General features: G+C 43.2%; 1 protein-coding gene across 1 annotated transcript; it reads right to left on the bottom strand.

The window, feature by feature from the left end:
- Window positions 1–102: 102 nt before the first annotated feature.
- extl3 (exostosin-like glycosyltransferase 3) lies at window positions 103–23,519 on the bottom strand. The gene is made up of 6 exons (XM_039737776.1): window positions 23,076–23,519; window positions 10,187–12,797; window positions 5,105–5,232; window positions 3,114–3,258; window positions 2,636–2,764; window positions 103–558 (listed from the first exon to the last, which is right to left on the bottom strand). The coding sequence occupies exons 2-6, from the start codon at window positions 12,344–12,346 to the stop codon at window positions 349–351; spliced, it is 2,772 nt and encodes a 923-aa protein (XP_039593710.1). The 5' UTR covers window positions 12,347–12,797; window positions 23,076–23,519; the 3' UTR covers window positions 103–348.
- Window positions 23,520–25,388: the final 1,869 nt, after the last annotated feature.

Raw genomic sequence — 25,388 nt, 5'->3', positions numbered from 1 at the left:
CCAGCAAGCCAGAATTTCTTGTGAGATCCAGGATGGTCTAATCTCGCTTTCTGGAACAGCCACTGGGGACAAAGCCACAACAAAAGAAAGCCCACGCTTAAGTTTCAGTACATTTTAGTTTCCTATTAGGTAACCATATTTATTATAAAAGCAGATAAAACAAATAAATTAACAGAAAATGTTTTAACTCCAGTAGATTCCTTGGTTTTCCCACTTTGTCCAGAGGAGGAATGTGTTCTTGTTGCCAAAGCCTGCTAAACCTCCCTCAGGCTCAATTACCGAGTGGTCCCAAAGTTTTAGACTGCCGGCAAATCAAAGTCTCCTCCTCTGTCATCAGGCTGGGCCTCCCTATATGAACTTAAAGCATTTTGTCTTGTCGTGTGGTAACCGTGTTTTAAAGAGAACAGAGTCCACTCGAAACTGAGTGTACAGCAGTGGCATGTAGCCGTATACCTTAACAAAAAAATTAATGCACTTGTGCCGTTCGTGGAAGTGTGAATCGTCATGAGAGAGTGCCTGCGGACATCCCGGGCAGCGAAAGGTCCAACGAGAAGTCACCTTTGGGGAAGAAAAGAAAAACAATTAGTCGCTGACATAGCAGATAAAGAAACAGACTGTCTGAGGTTTTCATTCTCTGCTTGCTTCAGCAGTCAGTGGTGGTCCTTCAGGGGTCTGGCCTCAGTTTATCTAATTTATATTAAAGACATCGATGCTGGTATAGTTAACTAATGAAAAACTGGAAGAATGGCAGATACAGAGGCGGCAGCCAAAAAAAAACAAAACCCAATTTAGAAAGACTGGGAGAAGCTTGAGAACTGCGCAAACACTTGGAAAGTGGGGCGTGATAGAAAAGGGCAAAGTGTTACGTCACTAAAAGGAACATCAACTGGGAGACTGAAGCAACCTCTGAAAAGGACTTCGGGTTTATGTTGACACAATGTCTTCATTGTCTAAAAGAGGTGCAGAAGCAATTTAAAAAGGCAACTAAAATGTGAGGTGGTGTCATCACAATGAACAGAAATCAAGGGATGTTATGCTCAGACTTTACAATGCACAAGTGACACTGCATCTGGTGTATCGCCAATGGTTCTGCTCACTAGCGGGGCACCTCCATGTGCAGCGCAGGACTTGGAGAACAAAATGTCTTCAGCAGCGGAGACGGTGCAGGGGCCTCCTCCAGGTCTCCAAAATCCTCACAAGAATTGACTAGGTAGCTACACCAGAATTTGTTCAGCTTAAGGGCAACAGTAGTGGAAATGCATTGACGACTGCTCCAGAAATGTTTCTTGGCTTTGATCGACCAAGACATGGAGTGGGAGAAGAAGTCTTGAGAACCGTTAAGAAGGATCTGGATGAAGTATAGGGACGGCTTAGCTATTATGAGCCTGATGGACTGAATGGTCTCCTCTCTTTGGTCAGGTCTCTTATGTTCTTACGTGGCAAAACTCCTTTTAATTAAACACATTCCGATTTGATGAACTTTGACCTTTACCTTCCCTTGGCCACAAATGAGGCACCTAAAGAATATGCAAATTTCAAGAGGACAACATTCAGACAACGTCCTGCAGATTAATGACACTAACCCACCCTTGACAAGAGCTTGGATCCTAATTCAGGCCCAGTTTATCACAAGCTTCAAATTTAATAGACTCGCGATTTGGTTCAGTGCATTTATTAGATTGGCAAACAGCGACTGTTGATCTTACAGACGCGTCATTGAGCTTATTTAAGCAGAAACTCGGCCAATTGCTCTAGCACAGCACTTGTTATTTCGGTTGTCTGAAAAGGCACAAGCTTTGTGGGAGAACTGTTCATTGCCTACTGGAAACTAGGGGAAAGCGTGACCAGTACAAGAAAAAAAAAACAAAACGGCAGCACTTGGACGTAACACTTAATGGCTGTGGAGAAAATTGACCCTCGGGTGACAGGTAAAGGTAAGAAAGCTCAACTACACCAAGTGCCCACGAGGCCAATGAAAGGCTACAGTGAAACACGCCTGCATTCAAAAAGACTGAAACAAGAGCATGTGGAAGTAACGCCCAACGCTGGTGAAATAATTTGGACGCAAGGCGAAGAGACTGCAGCGAGAGGTAATAATGGACAAGAAAGAACTCAAAAGTGAGAAAGGGCGGGAACAAACAAAGCCCTTCATCACCCACGTGAGAGGTTACAATGCCACACGGAGACCAATCAGTGCTTCATTTTTTTAAATAAGCAATTCCATTTTGTGACTATGCAATGGTTCCATGCAAGTTGTGTGCACCCTGCCATAGGCTGGCATCTACAGAACCTTATGCCTGGTGCTGAAGCCCTGAGCAGGGTAAGCAGATTTCTAAAAATGGTCTTGCAGATACTCACAAATGCACAGATGATGCAATTTTATGCAAAGCTTTCACACTCAAGATGGCAAAGGGTCAAAATGCTCTGCAACACACTGGCAGAGTTATGCGATAGAACACAAGTCAAGTAACCTTTGTGGTTGTGCTCTTCGTTCTTATAGCACACCATAAATTGATGCCATTGGCAGTCGTTGTGTCATAAATAACACAATCAATGAAGCTTAAAAAGGCAGCAAAGCCATCCAAATAATCTTGCTAAATTATTTCCAAACAATGCATGTGCACAGAAGACTCACCTTGATTGGCGGTTTCCTGGTTATGTGAGAAACCAAAAAGTTCATAGCGATGTCTTCACAATTGATGTATTCGTCGACCATGTCACGTATAGCTTGAGGCATCACGTAAGAATACAAGTATGCATAGTACTAAAGAGGAGCAAGCAAAACAGCAAAAAGTCACTCGGGAGGCTCGGACTGCGGTGGAGAAGATCAACCTGAACGTGTGCCAGCGCCAGTCTGTTGACAAACCCAGTGAATGGCCCTCGGTGAAGGACTGGCTCTGTGCTCATGCAAGATTTTACACTTTTCTGTCCTTTGTTAAAGCTGCCCCCACCCTCGCCCACTGAAGCACTCCAGGTTCTTTTCAGATTTCTAAATTGTTGTTCTGGTTAGTTTAAACTGGCTTAGTGCTTAATTGTGTGAATGGGTTAGTAAAGTGAGTGGGCGTTGTGCATTTGTCTCGATTATCCCTCTCCATCTTCAGGCTGCAACTTACCTTGTGGAAAAAGGCCGCCCCTGTGAGCACCATTGACAGCTCGCATGAATAGTTTGAGTTGTATAGCCAAGATTGGTGGCTTGCATCCCATGCGTGATACCTTCCAGGAAACCCAACTATTCGGTCTCTGGCTTCCCTCCAAACTCTATGAAAACACAAAGGCAACCACCATGTCAGTCAGTCATTATCCAACCTGCTATATCCTAACACAGGGTCGTGGGGATCTGCTGGAGCCAATCCTAGCCAGCACAGGGCACAAGGCAGGAACAAATCCCGGGCAAGGCACCAGCCCACTTCAGAAAACACCATGGCGTTTACTGCGAAAATGAGAACAAGCATGATCCTGCTGCGCCACTAGCATCCGAGCACACTCGTGTCACTTAATGAAGTGTAAGAAAGACGCTATATAGCGCCCGACCCGACACTGATCAGACACAGGAGGCACGTATAAAATTAAATAAATTTTGATTTTTCTTCAGCTGTGAGACACGTCTTCCCCGTGTCTCACTAGCCCAACACAGTCCCAAGCACACAACAAACACTTTCTTCTTCTTCTCACTCCACCACTCCTCACCAAGCTTCATCCTCCTTCCACCCAACACTGGCCCCCGAGTGGTGGTCGCTGGCTCCCTTTATAGTTCACCCGGAAGTGCTGCAGGTGCTTGATCCCTGATTTCCTGCTTCACTTCCGGGTGTAACGGACTGGGCTCAGGATTCCCAAATACAGCGCCCCCTGGCGGTATCTGCTGGACCCAACTCCAATTCCCAGGATGCCCTGCGGGAACCCGATACATTGTTTTGCCCCAGGGAGGTGACCAACTAGCATTCAGGGGGAGGTATTGCAACGTCCATGGCTGTTCCCCCCCTGAATATAGTGTGTAGTGGCATCCCGGCTAGGTAAGGGCGCCAAGCCCCCGTCACAAAACATATCTGCCTCATGTGGTCGTATACATCTGGGAACTTTGCCTTACATGAGTTTTTGGGCTGAGATGGGGGCAACCTGGCCCTCAGTTACCTGGACACTAGACCACAAAATGTATTCAATAATACATCTCTTGCACTGAATATTTTGCCTAATGAATCTTTACTGCCATACATAATTTGTTACTTCTGATATACCAGTAGCAGCAACACAAAGACAACAGTTATGACATCAGCACAGCCACAACAAGTGCCACTCTACTGTTCCGAACACAAATGCATCACACTTTCAAGATTAACTGAACAAAGACTGAATAAGGGGTCCAAGAATCTGAGGACAAAAAAAAGTGAATCAAAAACTTGTCAAAGACTCTTGATGTGTCGCGTGGTTCTCGTTTGCAGCGAGCCAATGGTGGAGGTGGTTACCTGGGTCACTCTGGTCCTTGATTCTGTGACCTGCTCATTTCCTGATCCTAGGTGTGCTTCAGCCCTGAACACAGACCAGTTCCTAGCCTACACACCTTTCTGCTGTTCAAACAGCAGCAAAGCCAACAGGCTTCTAGGAAGTAAGGAGAATTCAATGCCCTCCTCATTAAATGGAATGAGCACCCATGTTTTCATCTACCTCAAAGAATTTAGAAGAATCCATGTAACTGACTGTGACACCACCTGTAGGTGGTAAACTTAAGTCTGTGGCATCAAGAGCTCAACAGCTGAGCCAGATAATCCATGTCCCTTGGATTCGTTCATCGTTGTGTGGAAATACAGCACTGTATTATATAAGGGTTGTGTTTCCAGAAGGAGAACAAACGCCACGCTCAGTGACACAAAGCAGACAGTGGATGGGGTGCATGAACTACACCCGTAGTTCATAATCACTTGCAGATTTTTCATTGCTGGTGCTAAACAAGGCTGGCACGAAAGCTACATCTCCTTAAATTGGAGGGGCACCCTGGCTCAGCAGCCATTATTTAAAGCCTTGAATTATCAATGGTACAAGTCTGAAGGGCAATAAAAGTAACAGGAAGGCAGCCCAAAAGAACGAGGATAACAGAAGAGATAAACCTTACCGAAATCCAAACATGATTTCATCGTGGCGGAGATGGGCATCATCATCAATTGACAAAATTGCTTCAGTCTCAATAGCATCCCAAGGAAGGAATCGATTGTTCAGACTGTTTTTTTCAGTTTGTACTACCTACACAAAAGTAAAAAAAAATATATATATATATATATCATAAGATGGTGGGTGTGTGCATGTCAAAAGATGGCCATTATTTTAAAACTTAATGTTTGATAGGATAGCAGGTACTGTAAACAGCAGAGACTTTCAAAGTTAAACAAAATGGCAACAGAAAGGCATTTCATCAAAAGGCTACTAGACCAGCGATGGACAACTTGCAAGAACACCAGTTTACAGTTTTAATAAATTTTAGCTCAAAAATAGAAAGTAAAATGGAAAAAGCAATGGACTGCAGAGAGACTCGCTCACACTACACAGCATCTCAAGAGCAGCAGGATAGCCACAATGGGCCTGCCAGCTGCTTTTAGTTCAATAACCACTTGAATCGATGGGTAAATGTGATTTGGGGTTGTTAACACAATTACTTTTGGTTTAATTGCCTGTGTGATTATATTTTAGCAATAAAGCTTTCTACATAAATAATGACTTGATAACTAAAGCCACAAGCACAAGAATCTTTCTAGGTAACTGATGAGAACATCAGACTGGAGCAGTTGAAGGAGCATAAAGTCTCACGCGCAAATTAAAAAAGGGAGCTTAAGGTGTCTCAAGAAGGTTCATGCGATTTGCTGCAGTGACAAGTCAGCAAGTACTAAGGAAGGCAAATTGAAAATTGTGGAATAGTCAGAAGAAAATTGCTTAGCTCACTAGTTACTTCTGGCATAAAAGGATGGTCATAAGATTATAAATTAACTGGCACAACTTTTATATAACTTAGACATCCCACTACTGTGCCTACTCGATTGCCTCAAATAATCCTTAAGATGGACATATAATGGCCAAGGACATTACTAAAACATTATAAAACAATTGCAGTGTCCCATGGGCTTCTTTCAGCTCTGCTTTTTATGCAACTTTCACTCCCATATTTAAACTAGCTGTATTCTTTCTTTAGCAGCATATTAAACAGGCTTCATATTTCCACCGTAGTTACAAGGGTGGAGTGTGCAGGTGGTAACATGGCTGCACCCTCAAAGAGCACAGTCCCTGGGAGAGTGCACCACGATTGGTGTCTCTATATACATTTCATTTTCAGTTACCACTCTTTGGACCCCGATTGGTCGGCGTGCCTTTTGTGTATACGATTTAAAACTGCTGTGTATGTCTTTTGTTTTTTTTTTCTCTGTATAATTCACTTCTTTAAGAAGGAAATCCCTCCGTTAGCAGCCAATCCCACCCATAAACGAGCTTGATGGACTGAAAGGCCTTCTCTCATTTGTCAAATTTCCGATGTTCTTTAATGACTTGGCCACAGATTGCCAGGAATCTTCTCTCACATTCTTAATAGTCGACACATTTGCTGTCCAAATTCTTACAAACTTGAGTGTTCCTTCTTGTACAGCTGCTGAAAAGACTGTCTGTACTTTCTCATACAATTTACAACACACATCTGAAGTGATCCAATTGGTGTCTTTTACAAGCTATCCCATAATACACTACACACTCCTTACCCATGAAGTGTAGATGTTTCACTCTCCTCTCATTAGACGGATGTTCTACAAGATTGTTTCCTTAGAGCTGCATACATATCAAGAGTGTGTGCGTAACCAAAGCCTGCTCAAATCCTCCATGAGTTAACAAGAAACACTCTTAGTGTAACCGAAGGACCTTCGATTTTAAGACTAGGTCAAATGAAGCGAAACGAAAGTTACTCTACGATGCCTCAATTTTACATGCCTGCTTCACTGAATACCCTCCCAGTCTGCTGTGTGTGAACGACTAATCCTGGGTAATCACCAGGGGCCTCATGTATAAACGGTGCGTATGCACAAAAATGTGGCACACAAACGTTTCCACACCCACATCGCGATGTATAAAACCTAAAACTTGGCGTAAAGCCACACACATTTCCACGGTAGCTCATACCCTGTTGCACACAACCTCTGCGCTCGGTTTTGCAGACTGGCTGCTACTGTTACGGTGTGGTTACCCTTTCTTTTTCAGATCCACATTCCTGACGCGGCTTTATAAATACACTGAAATTAACAGCATATTGTTTATTAGTTTAATTCATCTGATTGTAATTAACCTTTAACAATATAATGATCCATGGAATAGCCATAGTATTCCAAAGACCATAACTGCTTTTAGCGTTGTTACGCTCACTGCACCTCCTCCTTCTTTCAGCTGCTCCCGTTAGGGGTTGCCACAGCAGATCATCTTTTTCCATATTACTCTCACTGCACCACTCGGAGTATTAATATCAATGTATTCGAGTGTGAATCACAGCTGTACAGCAGCTGATCGGAAGGAGAATACAGCATATAGTATACAGCATCAAGCACACGCTGTCTATTTGAACTGCTCTCACATCACAAACACTTCAGAGCCTTTCCTGTGCGGACCTTGCGGTTCAAAAACAGTTTCATCCCAAGAACTCTAAACACATTCCGTCAGTCATCAAGTGCTCCTTGTAGAACTGTTAGGACTTAAGTAAAGTCACCTCACTGTAAACTTGCACTACAGTTATAATATTGCCCAACCTGAGCCACTTTATAAAGCGCATATTTACATATGATGACGATATCACTTTTAAGATGAAATGCAGCAAAATATGTTTATTATATTATACAGATAAAACTTGAACTTCATTTAAATAATCTATATCGTTAATAATTAAACATGTGAGGACGCGGTGCCGCGGTGCTAGCGAGCCGCTGGCGCTCCCATCACGGACTGTTCCTGCCTCGTGCTGTATTCTTGCTGGTGCGGACGCGACACTGGAAAGATAGATGGATAGAATAAACATGTACTACGAAGATATTTCAATGTTCTTTAAAAGTTTTGAAGAAATCTGCGTTCTAAGCTTACAGATGGCGTAACGTCCATTACAGAGCTGATTGTGGGGCGATTGGGTATTTGGAGAAAGAAAAGTAAGGACAGGAATTGGACGTTAGTACATTTGAAAGAGACAGGACTGCTGCAATAAATTATTTCATCGAAGGTCGTGCATGGCACAGCAAGCATCATGCGTGAGACATGAACAATCACTGAGCCATCGTGTTCCCATGGTTAATAACGTGCTTTAACTCCTATCATCATGAAAATGATATCACGTATACATCTCAGTATTTAAATTATTCAGAGAGCTGTAATATCACAAATGTAATGGATTCTGTGCCCTGCCCGTTTAAGAAGCATGTAGTGATTTCCACACAAAGGACATAGAAGATCAAATACAAAACAAAGCATTTAATGTGCGTCTTTAGTTACAATGGGATTTGAGAAACTAGTAAATTAAATGATTTAAAGATGAAGTTTATGATGTTCTACTTTAAATGACAAAATAAACTGTGTGATTAAAGTGGAAATGTCGAGATTGAAGTTGACATTTCATGCTTTTTTCACACCGTGTGCCTTTTTTTTTTGTCTGTACCCTAATAAGCTTTCATATGACACTCCGACGGTGGGCTACGACTCGCCTTTTCACGGCGACTTTGATATCTGACAACTTCTTTTTTATTTCAGGCACTGTGCGACTTTGTGAACTTGAGCTTTCGAGTTTCTCCAACACGCTATGTCACTGGATCAACTTCCTTTTGTTGTTTATGCCACTGTCTAAACCAACAAATTGTACATTTTCCTTGCCTCCACTTGGTATTCGCTGAAATTCCATTTTCCCCTCGTGCTTTTGCCATTTCACAGAACACTGAGCTTAAGGGCCATTTATACTGATCTGCGTATTCAAAGAGGTGTAAATCTGGGAGGAGTTGGGGTGAAGCAGCAGGCATTTGTGTCAATTTTCATGCTGACCGGGATTTATGTAGTGGAAGAACGTGGAAGCTGGCGTTCGCACAGATTTATACATCTGGATTTTTTGGTGTGTAAGCACATTTCCACTTACGTCATGTTATAGTGCGAATTCTACACACGGCGTTCTGCATGAGGCCCCAGGTCATTTTGAACAAGCAAATCTTGGAACAGCCATGAGAATAAGAACTGGCAGATGAAGTGGTCAAAACAATGACTGCCTCAGTGAATGTCACAGTAAATTGATCACAGGGGTTCAAGCAAAGACAAAACGACCGGACAACAAGGTTACGTAGTCTAGACTATAAAACGGGGAAATAAACAGATTGTGAAACAAGGGAGCAAACAAGAAATACAAGAGCTATCGAGCTCAAATAAAAAAAATAAAAAAAAAAAAACACACCCACGTGGCACAAGTCGACTCCTAGCGATTGTCTCTTTACAGATTCTGCGTTCCCACCGAAGTGACAGAAGACACGGTCACTCTAAGGATATGATCCTCACACTTAAGGTTGTCCGTCTTGGCCCTCAAATTAGGGTACTCCTTTAGTGGAGTAACAAAAGTGTGGCAACTTGTAAGTCTGTGTGTGGCAGAAAACTTTGATATAAAAATGAATCTCAATACTTTAAATGTTACTTTTATAAAGTTAGGTTGCAAGTTACAGTACAGACACAGTCTAACAATGCAATTCACCCTCTGGAAGAAGATCCTGGAAATCAAAAGGGCTCTGCGTGTTTGTATATTGTAGCTTGTACTCAAAAAGAGAACATCCTTCTGTAATAATTAGCAACAGGTAGTCCTGCAGAACATTTCAAATTGAGCCTCTGCTAATAATTAAGTAATTAATTCTGTCCTTAAGGCAGGAGCCCAACAAAAGTAAAATGGAATTTCTGATGCGAGCTAAGAGTGCAGGACGCAGTTTAATGAAGTATTCCTAGTTCTTTTGTGATTTTAGGATGTCAAACTGTAAACCCCTTGGGTGAATGGATATCAGTGAAAGAGGTGGCCATGACAAATAAAACACTATCAAATCAACCCTACTTAGCATTTAAAGGACAAATTACTTTTTTAAACCTTATCAAGAGAAGTGTTTTGTTCGCCACTCAAGAGTACAGCAAGTCTCTGTCTGACTTTCTTCTCCCATTTCCAACCACTTACCACAACAGGAACTCCAATATCAGGCCACAACAAGTCTTCAGATGGTGGTTTTGGGGAATTCCACACAACTACCACCTTATTAAGATATGGAAGTCCATTAAGACGCTCCAGCGAATTCATCAGCACTTCTTCCCTTTCATAAGTCAGTATCACCACCGTAAATTGCTCCCGTGGCACATTACCCCCAAGAGCAGCTTGAAATTCTTTTCCAGAACCACCTGCACCTCCTCCAATGGGCCGGAATCCTGTTCCTGATCCAAGGAACTTGGCTTCAGAGGGCAGTACGGGGTCTAATGGAGTATATGGAAAAAGATGAAAAGGACCTGGAGGGTGATTCCAAGCTCGGTAAATATCTGCCGCTGTAAAAGTGAAATTGCGAAGATAACGAGGGGAAGAATAAGGTGGCTCTGTCTCTACTGGACCAAGGTCCAAGTCTCCGTTATCTGCAATGTTGGGGTCTGTTCCAGCAGCCTTGCCAGATTTATGGGGGATTTCTTGGGCCAACTCTTCAGAAATGGGTGCAGCAGGAATCTGGATGCGTGTTCGAAAAGCAGCCAAAATAGTTCCGAAAACAGACTCCGTTGTTGAGAAGTAGGTTTCCCAAAGAAAACGTCCCTGACGCCGCATTGCTAACACATCATTGTCAGAAATGCTACGTAAAAGAAAATGTACTTCTGTGATACGTGGCTTTGGGATAATAATGGCCGCCTCACTCCAACTAATGAAGTCATGATATGGTAGACGAACTTGGTCACCAAGAATCACAGGAATGGCTCCTGCCTCTAGAGATTCAAAAAGTCTCATGCTACTGCTTGTGGAGGCCACCAAGCGGCTGTCACCAGGACCTATCAATAAAGCAAAAGTGGAAGCCTTTAAAAGTTCAAGCCGTTCTTCACGCTCCCCACATAAAGCCCATTCTGTAGAAATGCTTTGCCTTGGATGGTTTTTACATGTGAATTCCACAAGAACTTGATCAAGATGACTGTCTTGAACAGATTTTAGAGTCCCAATGATTCGATCATCATAATCAGCTGGTGGGTCTCCTTCCATTTCCTCTTCAAAAGACCGTGGCGGAGCTTCCTGTAAACTGTTCTTGAGGGATTCTACCTTCTCTCCTTGGAAGGTGAACAGGTATTTCCTTTTTACTGGCACCTGTGATGGCAACTCAAGAAAGTTGGGTTCAGACAGTGCATGGACCAATGGCGAGATGACAAGATCAAACCCAAGTCGATATTGTTTCTCAAAAAACGTGGACTGTGCCATAACTGCTCTCCCTGTGCTAACATTATAGAGGTAATTCTGTGTCATAGATTTACGGGACAGGTGAACCAACAAATGATTGTGTCCATCAGATCTCCAATAAGGTAGAGAGTGAAGCTGCTTCTCCAAGTCTTCAGGAGATCTGCTTAAGGAATTCTCCTGTACTTCTCCGACTAGAACAATGTAAATGCAAGCAATGGATGGATCATCGGTGACATAGATGCTACTTTTTGCAGATGCCAAAAAAGACTGTTTGACTAGTGTATCAATAGCAGCACCCCAGGAATAGCTATCCGGGTCATAAATATAGACTGGGAACCCTGAAGTCAATGAACAACGGGAGTAGTCAAAGCAAGAATGCAATTTGCACGAGTGAGGCGACTTTGGCATAGGAAGTCCCACATCATCTTTATCGGGAAGCAACCGTACAGGCAAAGAGAGTTTTGGCTGGTTTTGTGCAATGAGCTCCTTGTAAGAGTGCTCTGTCTGGCTAATGACATTTTTGAGCTGCAGCAGGTCTTGTTTGGCACTGTCAATGCTCTTTTTGCAAGCTTCAATCTTAAGGTTAAGCCGAGCAATCTCCCCATTGAGTTCCTGGCGTTTCGCCTCCAACTGAAGAAGTTCTTCACTTACAGACTCACGGATTCTGCAAAGATCCTGCACATGTTTCACTTCACAGAGTTCACTGCCAGGCCGAGGGCCAAATATTCGTTTGCCGACGTCCTCCGTTTCATCAATTGTAGTAAGATAATAGTGGGCAATCAACGGGAAGAAGACAAGAATAATAAACAAAGTAAAACTCAACCAAGTCAAGCGGATACGGTTAGACCAGCGTAGCACCCATTGCTGCCCGCTACTCCCAGAGCCATTCCCAGCACGAAGCATGGTATTCTTAGTCATCTACTATTTGTGTGTGTATACGTGCAAACATATACATACACGCAGCCATATGCAAAGACCTGCATAAACAGAATTAAGTAGGGTAAGTCGCCATGGTGGAAAACTCTTCTTTGGAATGTAAAAAAACTGAACACAAAGCACAACTTTACTGCTTGAAGTCAGACTTCAACGTACTTCGGGGGTTTTGTATACAATCAGAGGTGCTCCAGTGGTTCAAACCAAATGGCTTATCATTCTTACAGCTTCATTACTCAGTTTTGAAAATTCTTAAAGAAAAACTTCATTTCTTTTAACAAAATTAAACAGTAGCCAAAGATTAGATTTTCCATCACAATATCAATGAAATGTCCACATTTGGAATTTATTTTCTGGATGCATGTTTCCAGAAAAGTGATGCTGGAACGGGGATAGGCAGATGTGCTCTTTTTAGGAGTTTTCAAAGTCGGGACATCTGAAAGAAAAAGTAAGAACCGAATTAGCATAATGGACCCACAATAATGAAGATGCCACTGAACAAGCTCACAAAATGTTGGATCAAAAGAAGATGAGCTTTCTGAATGTTAAGAACCAAGTCTGTGATTAATGCATCCATGACAGGAACAAAAATTGGCAAAGCAAAAAAATCTCACTGCGGTAACTGCTCACATTTTCTACATTTACAGTGGTGTGAAAAACTATTTGCCCCCTTCCTGATTTCTTATTCTTTTGCATGTTTGTCACACAAAATGTTTCTGATCATCAAACACCATTAGTCAAATACAACACAAGTCAACACAAAATGCAGTTTTTAAATGATGGGTTTTATTATTTAGGGAGAAAAAAAATCCAAACCTACATGGCCCTGTGTGTAAAAGTAATTACCCCCTTGTTCAAAAATCACCTACCTGTGGTGTATCACACCCGAGTTCAATTTCCTGATTACTGCCACACCTGTTTCAATCAAGAAATCACTTCAATAGGAGCTGCCTGACACAGAGAAGTAGACCAAAAGCACCTCAAAAGCTAGACATCATGCCAAGATCCAAAGAAATTCAGGAACAAATGAGAACAGAAGTCATTGAGATCTATCAGTCTGGTAAAGGTTATAAAGCCATTTCTAAAGCTTTGGGACTCCAGCGAACCACAGTGAGAGCCATTATCCACAAATGGCAAAAACATGGAACAGTGGTGAACCTTCCCAGGAGTGGCCGGCCGACCAAAATTACCCCAAGAGCGCAGACGACTCATCCGAGAGGTCACAAAGACCCCAGGACAACGTCTAAAGAACTGCAGGCCTCACTTGCCTCAATTAAGGTCAGTGTTCACGACTCCACCATAAGAAAGAGACTGGGAAAAAACGGCCTGCATGGCAGATTTCCAAGACGCAAACCACTGTTAAGCAAAAAGAACATTAGGGCTCGTCTCAATTTTGCTAAGAAACATCTCAATGATTGCCAAGACTTTTGGGAAAATACCTTGTGGACTGATGAGACAAAAGTTGAACTTTTGAAAGGCAAATGTCCCGTTACATCTGGCGTAAAAGGAACACAGCATTTCAGAAAAGAACATCATACCAACAGTAAAATATGGTGGTGGTAGTGTGATGGTCTGGGGTTGTTTTGCTGCTTCAGGACCTGGAAGGCTTGCTGTGATAGATGGAACCATGAATTCTACTGTCTACCAAAAAATCCTGAAGGAGAATGTCCGGCCATCTGTTCGTCAACTCAAGCTGAAGCGATCTTGGGTGCTGCAACAGGACAATGACCCAAAACACACCAGCAAATCCACCTCTGAATGGCTGAAGAAAAACAAAATGAAGACTTTGGAGTGGCTTGACCTGAATCCAATTGAGATGCTATGGCATGACCTTAAAAAGGCGCTTCATGCTAGAAAACCCTCAAATAAAGCTGAATTACAACAATTCTGCAAAGATGAGTGGGCCAAAATTCCTCCAGAGCGCTGTAAAAGATTCATTGCAAGTTATCGCAAACGCTTGATTGCAGTTATTGCTGCTAAGGGTGGCCCAACCAGTTATTAGGTTCAGGGGGCAATTAACTTTTCACACAGGGCCATGTAGGTTTGGATTTTTTCTCCTAAATAATAAAACCATCATTTAAAAACTGCATTTTGTGTTTACTTGTGCTATATTTGACTAATGGTTAAATGTGTTTGATGATCAGAAACATTTTGTGTGACAAACATGCAAAAGAATAAGAAATCAGGAAGGGGCAAATAGTTTTTCACACCACTGTATCATCTCTTATTCACGTCACAAGGTTTTGCAGCACCTTGAGTCATATTTATACTTCACACAGAGATGGCCTTAGCATGGTGACAAAGGTGTGAAAACAAAGTATTCCAAGCATTTAGCATTCAAGGGTTCTGCCTGTCGCTTCAGGGACACATGTACAAACTGCAATCACTGGACAAAGGAGCACACATTCCAAAGCATCTTAGCACTGCTCAGTGTTTTAAACCTTAACTTTCTTTCTGGAATTCCAGCTGCACTATAGGTAGCCACGAAGTTCAAAAACATTCGAGGGGTTACTATGGTCTGTGAATTCAATACACTTTACATCAATTTAAGTAAGCTACTTCTACTTGTTATTTTATACGAGTTGCTTTTTGGTTTCATCAGTATGCATCATCAGCCTGTAAAAAGTTTTTGGTAGGAACCAAAAAAAAAAAAAACCCAAACCTCATTATTAAAACACCAGTTAGTTTATTGTACCAAAAAAAAAATTTTATTAAAAAGCCCAGCACTGAGAACTCCACAACAGACGTAGAGGACCACCAAAGCCACGGACCTACTCAAGTGTGAAGCATGGCCCTCCATAGCCCACCAATTGCTCCTCAGCTGACTGCCACATTCATTTCTGTTGACTCTTCATGGGGTCTTCCAGCAGAAACGGACTGTGGATCTGCACACTGAATGATTCCTCAGTTTCAGGACTGCTTTTTATTGAGGGTCTCCTTGCCAACACTGTGGCATTGATGTGGTACTGCAAGTGGACAAGCCTTTCTACAGTGCATTCCCTAGCATTATACCCAGTCAATCCACATGCTAAGGTTTAAGGATAAACTTCTTGTGCTGTTCTTTGAGTAGTACAAAGGTAGCAGACATGAAATTTCAAAAGGTCTTGTGTATTTTGATTTTGATAGACTGTACTACATTCCCAGAATAAGAGATATGCAAATTCAACTAAAGCAACCACTGCTTCCTCATGGCCAGACACTGACACTAAAATGAAAGCATCCTACATGGTTATACAAGACAAGGCACTGGCACTCCTCTACACAAAACTGATGAAGGACACCACAACTGAGACTTATTCTGTTTCACAATTCTGACATACATATCTTTCTGAATCACTCAGTCAATGAGCGATTCTATTATTTTATAGGATTTATTGACTGACACAATACAAAGAAGCCAAGTGACTTCATTTGGTTTTTTGAGTTAACTGAGACAATCTCCCAAAATCCATCCATCCATCCTCCAACCCGCTATATCCTAACTATAGGGTCATGGGGGTCTGCTGGAGCCAATCCCAGCCAACACAGGGTGCAAGGCAGGAAAAAACAAACCCCGGGCAGGGCGCCAGCCCACCACATATCTCTCAAAATGCACACAAGAAATTCACATGAACTACAACTCAAACTTCCCACAAATGTGAGCACACTATTCCTTGCAGCACTTGCACTTTCTCAATTAAATCTTTCTTCCTACCTAGCTGGTAATAAAGTGTACAGTGTATTACTGTGGCTTACCAAATAGCCTTCAAAGTAGCATTCTGCTTTACCGAGTTCAAAATACAAGCCACAATTTCATCACTGCACCACCACCAACAATGGCAAGAGGAGATATCTGAAAAGGACAGACAGCTTCATCTACTATATAATAAAACGCTACTGTCTGTGTTTGTCTGCGTCTCCGGTACCTTTGGGCAATTGGATCAGGCCGTTTGGCTTCAATCGATTAGCGTTAGGGACAACAATACCTTAGGAATGCAAAACATAATTCCTGACTTTGACCCTTTTTTTTTTTTTTTTTAAATATAAAATAAAGTTAAAATTGGGCATTTCAACATCAAAGCAAACAACTTACCAAGTGACGCTAGGTCACTAAATGCTATCAAGGCACAACAAAGTCACCTGCAAAGAGGGGAAGGTTTTAGAAGAATATGCAAGATGCTTTCACAGTTTGTAACTGGGGTCATTGGTGTGTAAAACTCCTCAAAATAACACGAGTTGGAGAAGGCGGCTTCACAGGGAAACAAAACAAACAATCGAGAGAAGAAGCACCAGACGAGAGACTGAGACACAAGGATACCAAGGAAAGGTTAAGTAGGAACACAGAGTACATGTATGGCAAGATTATGGATGCATCAATCAATCGACCGCCCACTGATCGAAATCAGAGGATTTTTCACTTTAAAAAACACACACACCTCAAACTGTGATCAGTAAAAGGGACGATCACAAAAAAATATTTTCAGCCCCTGGTTTTCTAAGCATTAAAGTAATTTAGTTGCAGTGCTCCAAAAATCCAGCTTAGGTCCAGTAGATTACCACCTACAAGGAGAATGAGGCTGGACTTGGCCATACTCCAAGATAAGGCCTCTTCTAAGCAGTCTGAACACAGTTTTTGTAAGGAACTTGCAGACTTGGATGTGACGTGGGATACCTTTATGTAACAAGACCCTGAAGGTTGCTGAGAATTGTGTTGATGTTGCCGGTGTTCTCAGAAGGAGGGATTTCATCTTGCAGGACACCTGGGATAACATTGAGAGGAGTCATAGCACATGGCTTGATGGCAACTCTGGTCCGTACTGGGAACTGACAAGAGATGTCTGTGAGGGCTCGGAGTGATAAGTAGACATTTGCTGGAGAAATCTGTGAACAAATGACACACCATCTATGGTCTAGTGACCCATGCCCTGCTTACAGAGGAACTGAAGTATTACGTACATCCAAATCTGCTCCTTGGAGAGTCACAGTCAGGGTGGGTGACAAAACAGTCCTTATGGATGATGCTACACTTGTGACTCACTAAGAGAAGGCTAACCCTCCAATTAGCAGTGAACCACCCAATCTCACTGAAATGGCACAGGTAGTGAACCAGCTGAGGACAAGGAAGGCTGCAGGGATCTGTAGTACCCTGGATGAACTTCTCCAGGCTAGTGGTAAGGCTGTCCTCCTGGCATTACAAGAAATCTTTGCTTCCATTTGGGAGATGGGCATCATCCCAACCGATTGGGAAATGGGACGGGTCATCCTTATCTGTAAAGAGAAGGGTGATCACTTGGATTGCGGCAGGTACAGGGGGATAACCCCGCTCTTGTTGCCAGGTAAGCTCCTCACTGGTGTCATCCTTGATAGGATCCATGTTCACTTGCTCACCTGCAAGCAACCAAAGCAATCGGGTTTTAAAGTGTTTCACTCAGTTGAGACTTTGCAAGCTTGTACATTGGTACTGTGAATGCTATGCAGAGTGAAGGCAGAACCTCTGCGTTCTTCCCAGTTGAGTCAGGGGTTCAACAGGGTGTGTTCTGGCTGCCACTCTGTTCAATACTGGGTGTTGGGTGGGGTCATTGGGTCCAGTGGCTGTGAGGCATCTGACGGTGAAGAAAGATTCACTGATCTTTACTGTGCCAACAATGCTGTGATCTTCGCAGAGTCAATGGAGGCTCTGATAGGTGCTCTCTAGAGACTGAACAAGGGTTGCAAGTTTATGAGCTTGTGAGTGCCCTAATAAAACCCAAGATCCAGGCCTTTAATGACATCTTGGGCACAGCCATCAGCAGTGTGTCTGTCAGTAGACAGAATGTCAACCCCATTGAGAGGTTTACTTACCACGGGAACAACATTAATGTTTCTGGTGATTTTTCCTATAAAGCGAGTAGATGGATTGTGAGAGAGTAATGGGGGTGTTGGCCACGAGATCTTTGGAAAGGGGTGTGTGGCTCTCCCAACGTCTTTGCGAAAGGATGAAGGTCCAAGTCTTTAGAGTCCTGGTGCTTCCCATTTTGCTATTTTTTTTCTTAAAAGACTAAACTCATGCATAACCAGACACATAGAAACCTTTATGTCCTATAATAAAGTGTATTTCTATAATTATTATAGACCAAGTGTTTTTTTTAAAAAAAAAAAAAACAGTTATTAGCAAAACGAAATTATGTAGGCTTATGGCTCAGTGACCATAAAATGCTAAAATAAAACTTATTACTTAATGTATGTATTTTAAATATGTGCAAAAATACTTATCCATAAAACAAAAATGGCATAAAAGAAATTACTTTTCATAGTTACGTGATGTCACCGTGTTATCGTTTTCCTGTAATATAGTAGTCTTCATCTCTTTAGCAACAAATATATGTATTATGGAAAACAGCCTGGACACAGACAGGCAGACACCGATAGTTTACACCCAGGCACACGTTTATTGATTTTTACAACTATTTACAGATGCCACGCACAACCCAGTGCCCCTCGAGGCCTCTTTGTCCAATGCCTTTCCTTCGCCGCCTCTCCCCCGAGCTACGTCCACTTCCACCCGACTTCAGCTATCAAATGAAGGGAGGTGGCCCCTTTTATATTCTCCCAGATGTGCTCCAGGTGCATCCCGATGAGCTTCTGCCAGCACTCCCTGGTGTGGCAGAAATGCCGGCTGTGCACCGGGAAGCACTCTGGGTGTCCCTGGTCTTTGTCCCCCCAGCACTTCCGGGTGTAGAGGACGTGCCGAGGACCAGGGCTCTTCAGGCATCTGGGTACCCCCTGGCGGCGACCACAGGCCCCTGTAGGGTTGAGCTTCCATGCTCCTTTCCCGTGGTCCCCATAGCCACCAGGGCGGTCGCCCCCTCATGGTCTGGAGGAGGCGTAATCCCTCCTTTGGTCCTTCGGGCGTTCAGACCGGGTACCGCCCCCAGCCTCTTGCCACAGTATATATATATAATTACACAATCAATTGATATTGGCAAAGAAATGCTACTGCTTAAATGTAAATGTACATACACTTATAGGTTTTAATTATTTTAAATCATTACCTGCACTACAGCTTTTTGCTGTTAAATACATTTTACTATATTTATACGGGTGTGTTTCCATTTCCCCCTTCAGTGTATCATGTAGACGTTCATAATTCTTGAGGAGTAATTATACACTATGGATTTTAATTATGCAATACTTGTTTCTTACCAAAAATTGATGCTGTATGACACACAGCAACAAATATTAAACACAGAACATATCTGCAGCAATTTCAAATTCATCTTTATCTTTTCTTATTCCAATTAAAATCCTAAGCTTCTGCATTTTAAACAAGCTTGCTGTCCAAACTCAATTGGTGTCCATTTTAATTTAAAGTACAAAATAAAGGTCCAAATTCCTTACAGAAGCTTTTCTTGCCTTTTGTCTATTTGCACAGGACAACTTCTCAGTGTACTTTTTTCAGTTTATTACTCCATTTTCATTAATATAAAGGCTAATATACCAATAGCCTCTCATTCACTGTAAAAACCACCATCTACTCGCCACCACTGGTTTACAATTCAGGAAGTTTGTTGCAAAAGAAAGAAAGAAAAAAAAAAAACACTATGGAGAATGGAAGCAAATGACTAACGCTTAGAAAAGCAGGGGCTGAAAATATTGGTTTTGGTGATCAGCCTTTTTACCGATCACCAATAGTCTTTGTGTGTGTGTGAAAATCAGCTATTCGATTGGAGCGACCCTAGTTGACACCTTAGAATGGGCTCAGATGTTATTCTGCAGCTACATTTGCAGAGTTCAGGCCCAATAACATGGCAATGTTACTCATGTATATGCATGTGGCTCATATTAATGACATGGCTTACAGACATAAGACAAGGTTCTTATGCACATGACTCAAATTACTAGAAGCACTAAAGTCCACTTCTTTGAATGTAGCAAATCTCTTTTCTGCATAAATTGTCAACTGGAGTGGTGGAAGGCAAAGATAAGCTTTTATTTAAGAAATAATCTAACAGTCTCTGACCCAATTCTGGCAGCATTGGTTGCAATGTACAAAAACAGCAGCTCCACACCAGCTATCCATTTCTTTATCTATTAGCCCACCATTCCCGAGTAAAGGAGTAAACCTGCATCTGTGAGCCATGATATTTAAGACAGTGAACGGAACCCTGCCGTCATATCAGTGGATGACCTGACCAGTCCAACGCATACGGATACAGAAGCAGAAGTCGGCCACGATCACTGCCAAGCCAGCACTCACTGACACAGGATTAAAACACACTTGAAAAAGAGAAGGAATGACAGCAATTTACAACTAACATCAAGAAGGAATGTCACTTGGGGGCACGTGAATTCACACCCAATACAATCCTTTTGCAGTTGACAATTACGAGCTCATGTGAAAGGTCTCCTTAATGGTCTGCAGAAATAAACAAGAAGCCCACCAGTCTGACTGCTGAGTTGGGCACCAAAGAGCTCTGCCAGGACCACAGCTGGTAAAGTTCATCCATAACTGGATAAGGGGAGTGTAATTCATCTTATTTAGGGGGTGCTGTGTGTAAGCACTTAGGGTGGGAATTCCAGGGTACCCCAACATACAATAACATTGACATTTTTTATTCTTTGCAGTAGAGTATATTATGGCACACTGCAATTTAAACGATTTTACTTTATTTTCACCAAAGTGACGCATTACGGAGGACTGGCTGTCTGGAGTTTATATAAAGCCCTTGGCCCTTTAAATGAATTCCTGCCACATTTCAAACTTTGTGCCTAAAAGTTGGCTTGGGTCCTACACATTGTGAAACAAACCACACAGAAATGCACCGTGAATGGGTCAGACCACCCTACCTAACAAATAATAAAATTTGTGTGTAGCCCAAAAAAGGAGGGCTGCAATGGGCTGTTTTTTGACAGATCATCCCTCCCTGTCTTGATACTCTAAGAAGACAACTTGGCATACTTGGCATTAGGGTAGTGGCAATGACACCAGGTCCTGCTTTATGAGCAAAAAACCCACAGTCGGCCAGTCACAAATTCAAGGGCAGTAGGCAACATCAGGCCCGACACGGTCATCCAGAAGAGGCAGCAGACATCCACAGACAGCTACTCTAAGTGGGGTCCTGGCAAAGGGAGTACTCACACTAGCAACTGGTTCTGTCCATGTGACCCACTCAAAGTCTAGTTTGTTTGACTAATGTGTTCACTCCATGCCAGGCCAATAATACTGGGCCTAAGCCTGCTTGAAAGAGGTGGGCACGGGCAAGGTTCAGAGGATTCAGGAACAGTGTAATCGCTAAACGAGCCAGGGCATGGAATACAGACATGACGTCAATGATGTGACAAGTTAGTTAACAAACATGTCTCATTTCATTTGATACCCCAATATGTCACAGTCTTAAGACTCAGACTAGTGTTTCTTGCTTAAAACCAGCAAACACTACATGCATTTCTTTTCTTCTTTACATTTATATAGCATCTACTTTCCAGGGTTTTGTCCAGCAATTAAATGTTTGGTACCACCTGGATCACGCTAGTTAACTGAACTGGCCCAACATGCCTGTGTCAAGCACAATCAAACTAGTAAATGTTTGTGGGCTACACAATCCAAACTTTGGGTGCTAGAACCTGCTACAGCTTACATGGTGTAAGGAAGGTGCCAGTATTTGACAGAACCAAGTGTGCCTCAAAAGGTGCACTCAGCCACAACATACCAGTCCAGAGGTGCCAGTCAGCAACCTAATGTGCCCATCTGTGTCAAGTGTGAGAGCACCCAATGAAACCACAGAGGCTACAGGAAAAACATGCAAACTTCATGCAGACAACAAGTGTCTTTTGGCTTCCGACGCTTGTCACAACAAGCAGTCATGCACGCTACAAACAATTTGAACGTCCTGACTGATCTCCAATGTGAATTCTCCAGATTGACATCAACATGCTTAGAGATCTGCTGTACTCAGAGGTTGGACTCAAACACAATTAGGAGGTTTCACATTCCGACATTCACCTTTGAAGCTCTAAAACCAACCGCCAACCCTCTAATTACTAGAGAAACACTCTTGGCATTTCGACAGGTTTGAGGAAGAAATTATGGGGGCGAGAGTTCCCAGCAACAGCTTGCACTGCCATTACTGTCAGGATTTGAAATAAATGCCTCGAGTTAAAAGCGCCACCTCAATTTCGCCACCCACTTCGTGTACACGTTAAATAAAGCCTGGCAAAAGATGGCAACATCTGGACCTCCACTGCCAGCTGCAAAAACAAGCAAACAGTCTGGCGGATATCGAATCGCATCGCATCGCTGGATCCGCCGTCTCGGTGTGGAGGGGACAGGCTCGGCATAAAACCCACCACCCCCGCCCAGCGCCCACACGGCACGCCCGCGGCCCTTCTTAAAATGGGCCACACGCGCCTTGCAGCCCCCCGACTTGCCAGTGTCGCCTACAGACACGCACACTGCAACGACACAGGCGGGACTGAAGCGGGCGCGAGCGAATAAATCACGGCGGAGCCTCCCGTGCTGACAGGCCCGCGTCCGAACCTCCTCAAATGACACGCACGGGCACAAATCGCTAAGGAGATGCGACGTTGACGCGCAAAGCCCCCTAGAAATCTCTGGCAGCGCCGCTCTCGAGGACGTTTCGCTGTTATTTTCGGCGTCTGTCCCACTCGTCACAGAACGATGAGCTGCATTCCCCTAACTGGACTTTTATGCAACGAAGCCTCGGATGAACGACGCGCCCACCGCACGCACACTTACCGGTCAGCGGCAGTTCGTCGTTTGCTATGAATTCCTCACTTCGCTTACACATCACCACTACGCTCAACCTCGGCAACCGTTTAAATGAGACGAAAGGCTGCCTGTTCTCTCCATGGCTGTGTTAGGGAGCAACTGTGAATAAAAAGGCCACTGTCGCGGTGCATTGTGGGAAGCCGGCAAGCGCGCACCAGCGAGCGCCCCCTGTTGCAAGTGAACGTCACCAATCGAAGCAGCCGCTCTTTGTAGCTGACATTCCTCGTTGATTCAGGGCGACACCGGCGGGCCTCGTAAGGGGGTTTCGGTGTTTTTAACAACGTGTCCGCCATGCATGTCAGAGGGTGGGTGGACTCCTATGGGTGACCGTGCTTGCGCGATGTCCCCCGCGTACTTTTTAGACAGCGCGGCTTTTAGATTATTTCTGACTGCCTGTAACACATTCAGCTAGGGAACAGACGACCGACTTTTCATGACTGTGTCAGCTGTGCTGAGAGAATGGTCGTGCTGCAAAACCTCCTACCCTCGAGGCGTGGTCGGAGTCAGGAGGAGGGCGTGGTCGAGCTCATAAGGGTGTGTCAGTTAACGCCAAGTGACAGGAGGGGGCGGTGGGGCTTCCAAAAAGGGCGTTACTTTGTGTAAATAAGGCTACTTTACATAAAACGAGGAGTCTCAATATGCGAAATCTGAATTTTTGTTTTGGGTGGTTGTTGGTGAAAGTCAGAATGAAACGTATTGTTTTTCATTTAAAATTAACAATTAAGACTACATTTTTAAAAGCCACAAAAATGTGCTGCTGATTTTTTCTTGAGCAGTGTCGAGTCTGAAGGAACAGGGTAATGGTGCCTGTCAATAAATAAAGTAATCGCGTCCACTAAGGGCCTAGCAAATAACCGAAATGAGGTCTGCCATTTGAAATTGGACCCGAAGGACAGGTGAGTTTGTGGCATAGAATGAACGTCACATTACACAAATTCTAGACTCAGGGTTTATTAGATTTGCCGACTAAGTTGTTGATCTCATCACCAGACCATGTCAATTTACACGAATGGGGATTACTGCTAACCTTCTAGCACTGTTATGTAGACCCCTTTTTCTGACGGACAGTAGTGTACTGCCTGACATACTTGGTGCTGTACTAAAGGTTAACAGCTGTGGCAAGTTTAGCCACACTCTCTCTCCTTTTCTTGTTTTTTCCCATTCCATTGTGAAACTTAAAACTCCAGACATCAGACAGACAAGCTTTTCTTCTGATTGTGAGGTCAAAAACACCTGCTTTCCTTAATTTAAGTCGTTGCATGATATGAACTGTTGTTCTGGGTGAGTATTCATTGATTGCCAGCTCTCATGCACACAGTCACCTCAACAACTAAGAGCAAAATCAAATCTGTTGGTTTTGTTGGGGCAGCTTGTGGACTAGCTGGACTGAGAGGCTGGGTATGTCAGACTACACGACCGATGGTTCACAGGAGTGCGCTGCGACTCTTCCTGACTCTTTAAAATTATGTTAAATAAGTCTATAAATTGGAAGTGACTGGAAAAGTCAGGTAATGTGACATAGCCTTCAAATGATGTGTTAAGTGAGTTTTGTGATATGGGAAGCTGATGTCACATTACACAAGATGTAGTCAGAGCGGATGTTAGCCTTGACAACTGCAATTGCTGAGCTTGTCACGGGAGCATGTCACATTACATGATTCTAAATTGGTGGACATGTCAAGTTACATAACTACGCAGCGACTTTCCAGCACAGTTTCACATTTCCCAATTACCATGAGTGTGCCCCTTTTTTGTGACCGCCAATAACACGCTGCCTTCCAGAGCTGGTACCCCCATAAGGTTTACAGGTATTGTAAGCTCAGCCACAGTCCCTAGCTTTTGTTTTTCTTCATTTTATTCCATTCTGTAATGACATGTAAAACACAAAACATCAGACAGATGAGCCTCTCTTCTGTTTGTGAGGTCCAGAACTGTTGCAGTCCTTATTCCTGGTAGCTGTAATCAATGCACAGTATTTTCAACTCTCACACTCCTACAACTTAAGACAAAATCAGACCTGTTTGGGGGTTATGAGACAAAAATATTGTACTTGGTCATTTATTTATTAAGGAAAATGATCGAATATTACATATTTGTGAGTGGCAGAAGTATGTGAACCTTTGCTCTCAGTATCTAGTGTGACCCCCCAATAACTGCAACTAAACATTTCCGGTAACTTTTGCTCATTCCTGCACACCGGCTTGGTGGAATTTGAGCCCATTCCTCCAAACAGAACAGCTTCAACTCTGGGATGTTGGTGGGTTTCCTCACATGAACTGC

This window comes from Polypterus senegalus, chromosome 16, assembly GCF_016835505.1.
Source record: "Polypterus senegalus isolate Bchr_013 chromosome 16, ASM1683550v1, whole genome shotgun sequence".
NCBI classification, from domain to species: Eukaryota; Metazoa; Chordata; class Cladistia; order Polypteriformes; family Polypteridae; genus Polypterus; species Polypterus senegalus.
Note: the sequence above shows the minus strand (reverse complement) of the source record. Positions and strands in the feature narration are given on the sequence as shown.

What these genes read in the sequence shown, in the direction of transcription:
- extl3 (XM_039737776.1), bottom strand. Translation starts at nt 12,346, where the DNA reads ATGACTAAGAATACCATGCTTCGTGCTGGGAATGGCTCTGGGAGTAGC. An exon ending in ATATTGGAGTTCCTGTTGTG is followed by an intron (nt 5,233 to 10,186) that starts GTAAGTGGTTGG and finishes ACTTTTGTGTAG; the next exon opens with GTAGTACAAACTGAAAAAAA. An exon ending in CCAGGAAACCGCCAATCAAG is followed by an intron (nt 559 to 2,635) that starts GTGAGTCTTCTG and finishes TCTTCCCCAAAG; the next exon opens with GTGACTTCTCGTTGGACCTT.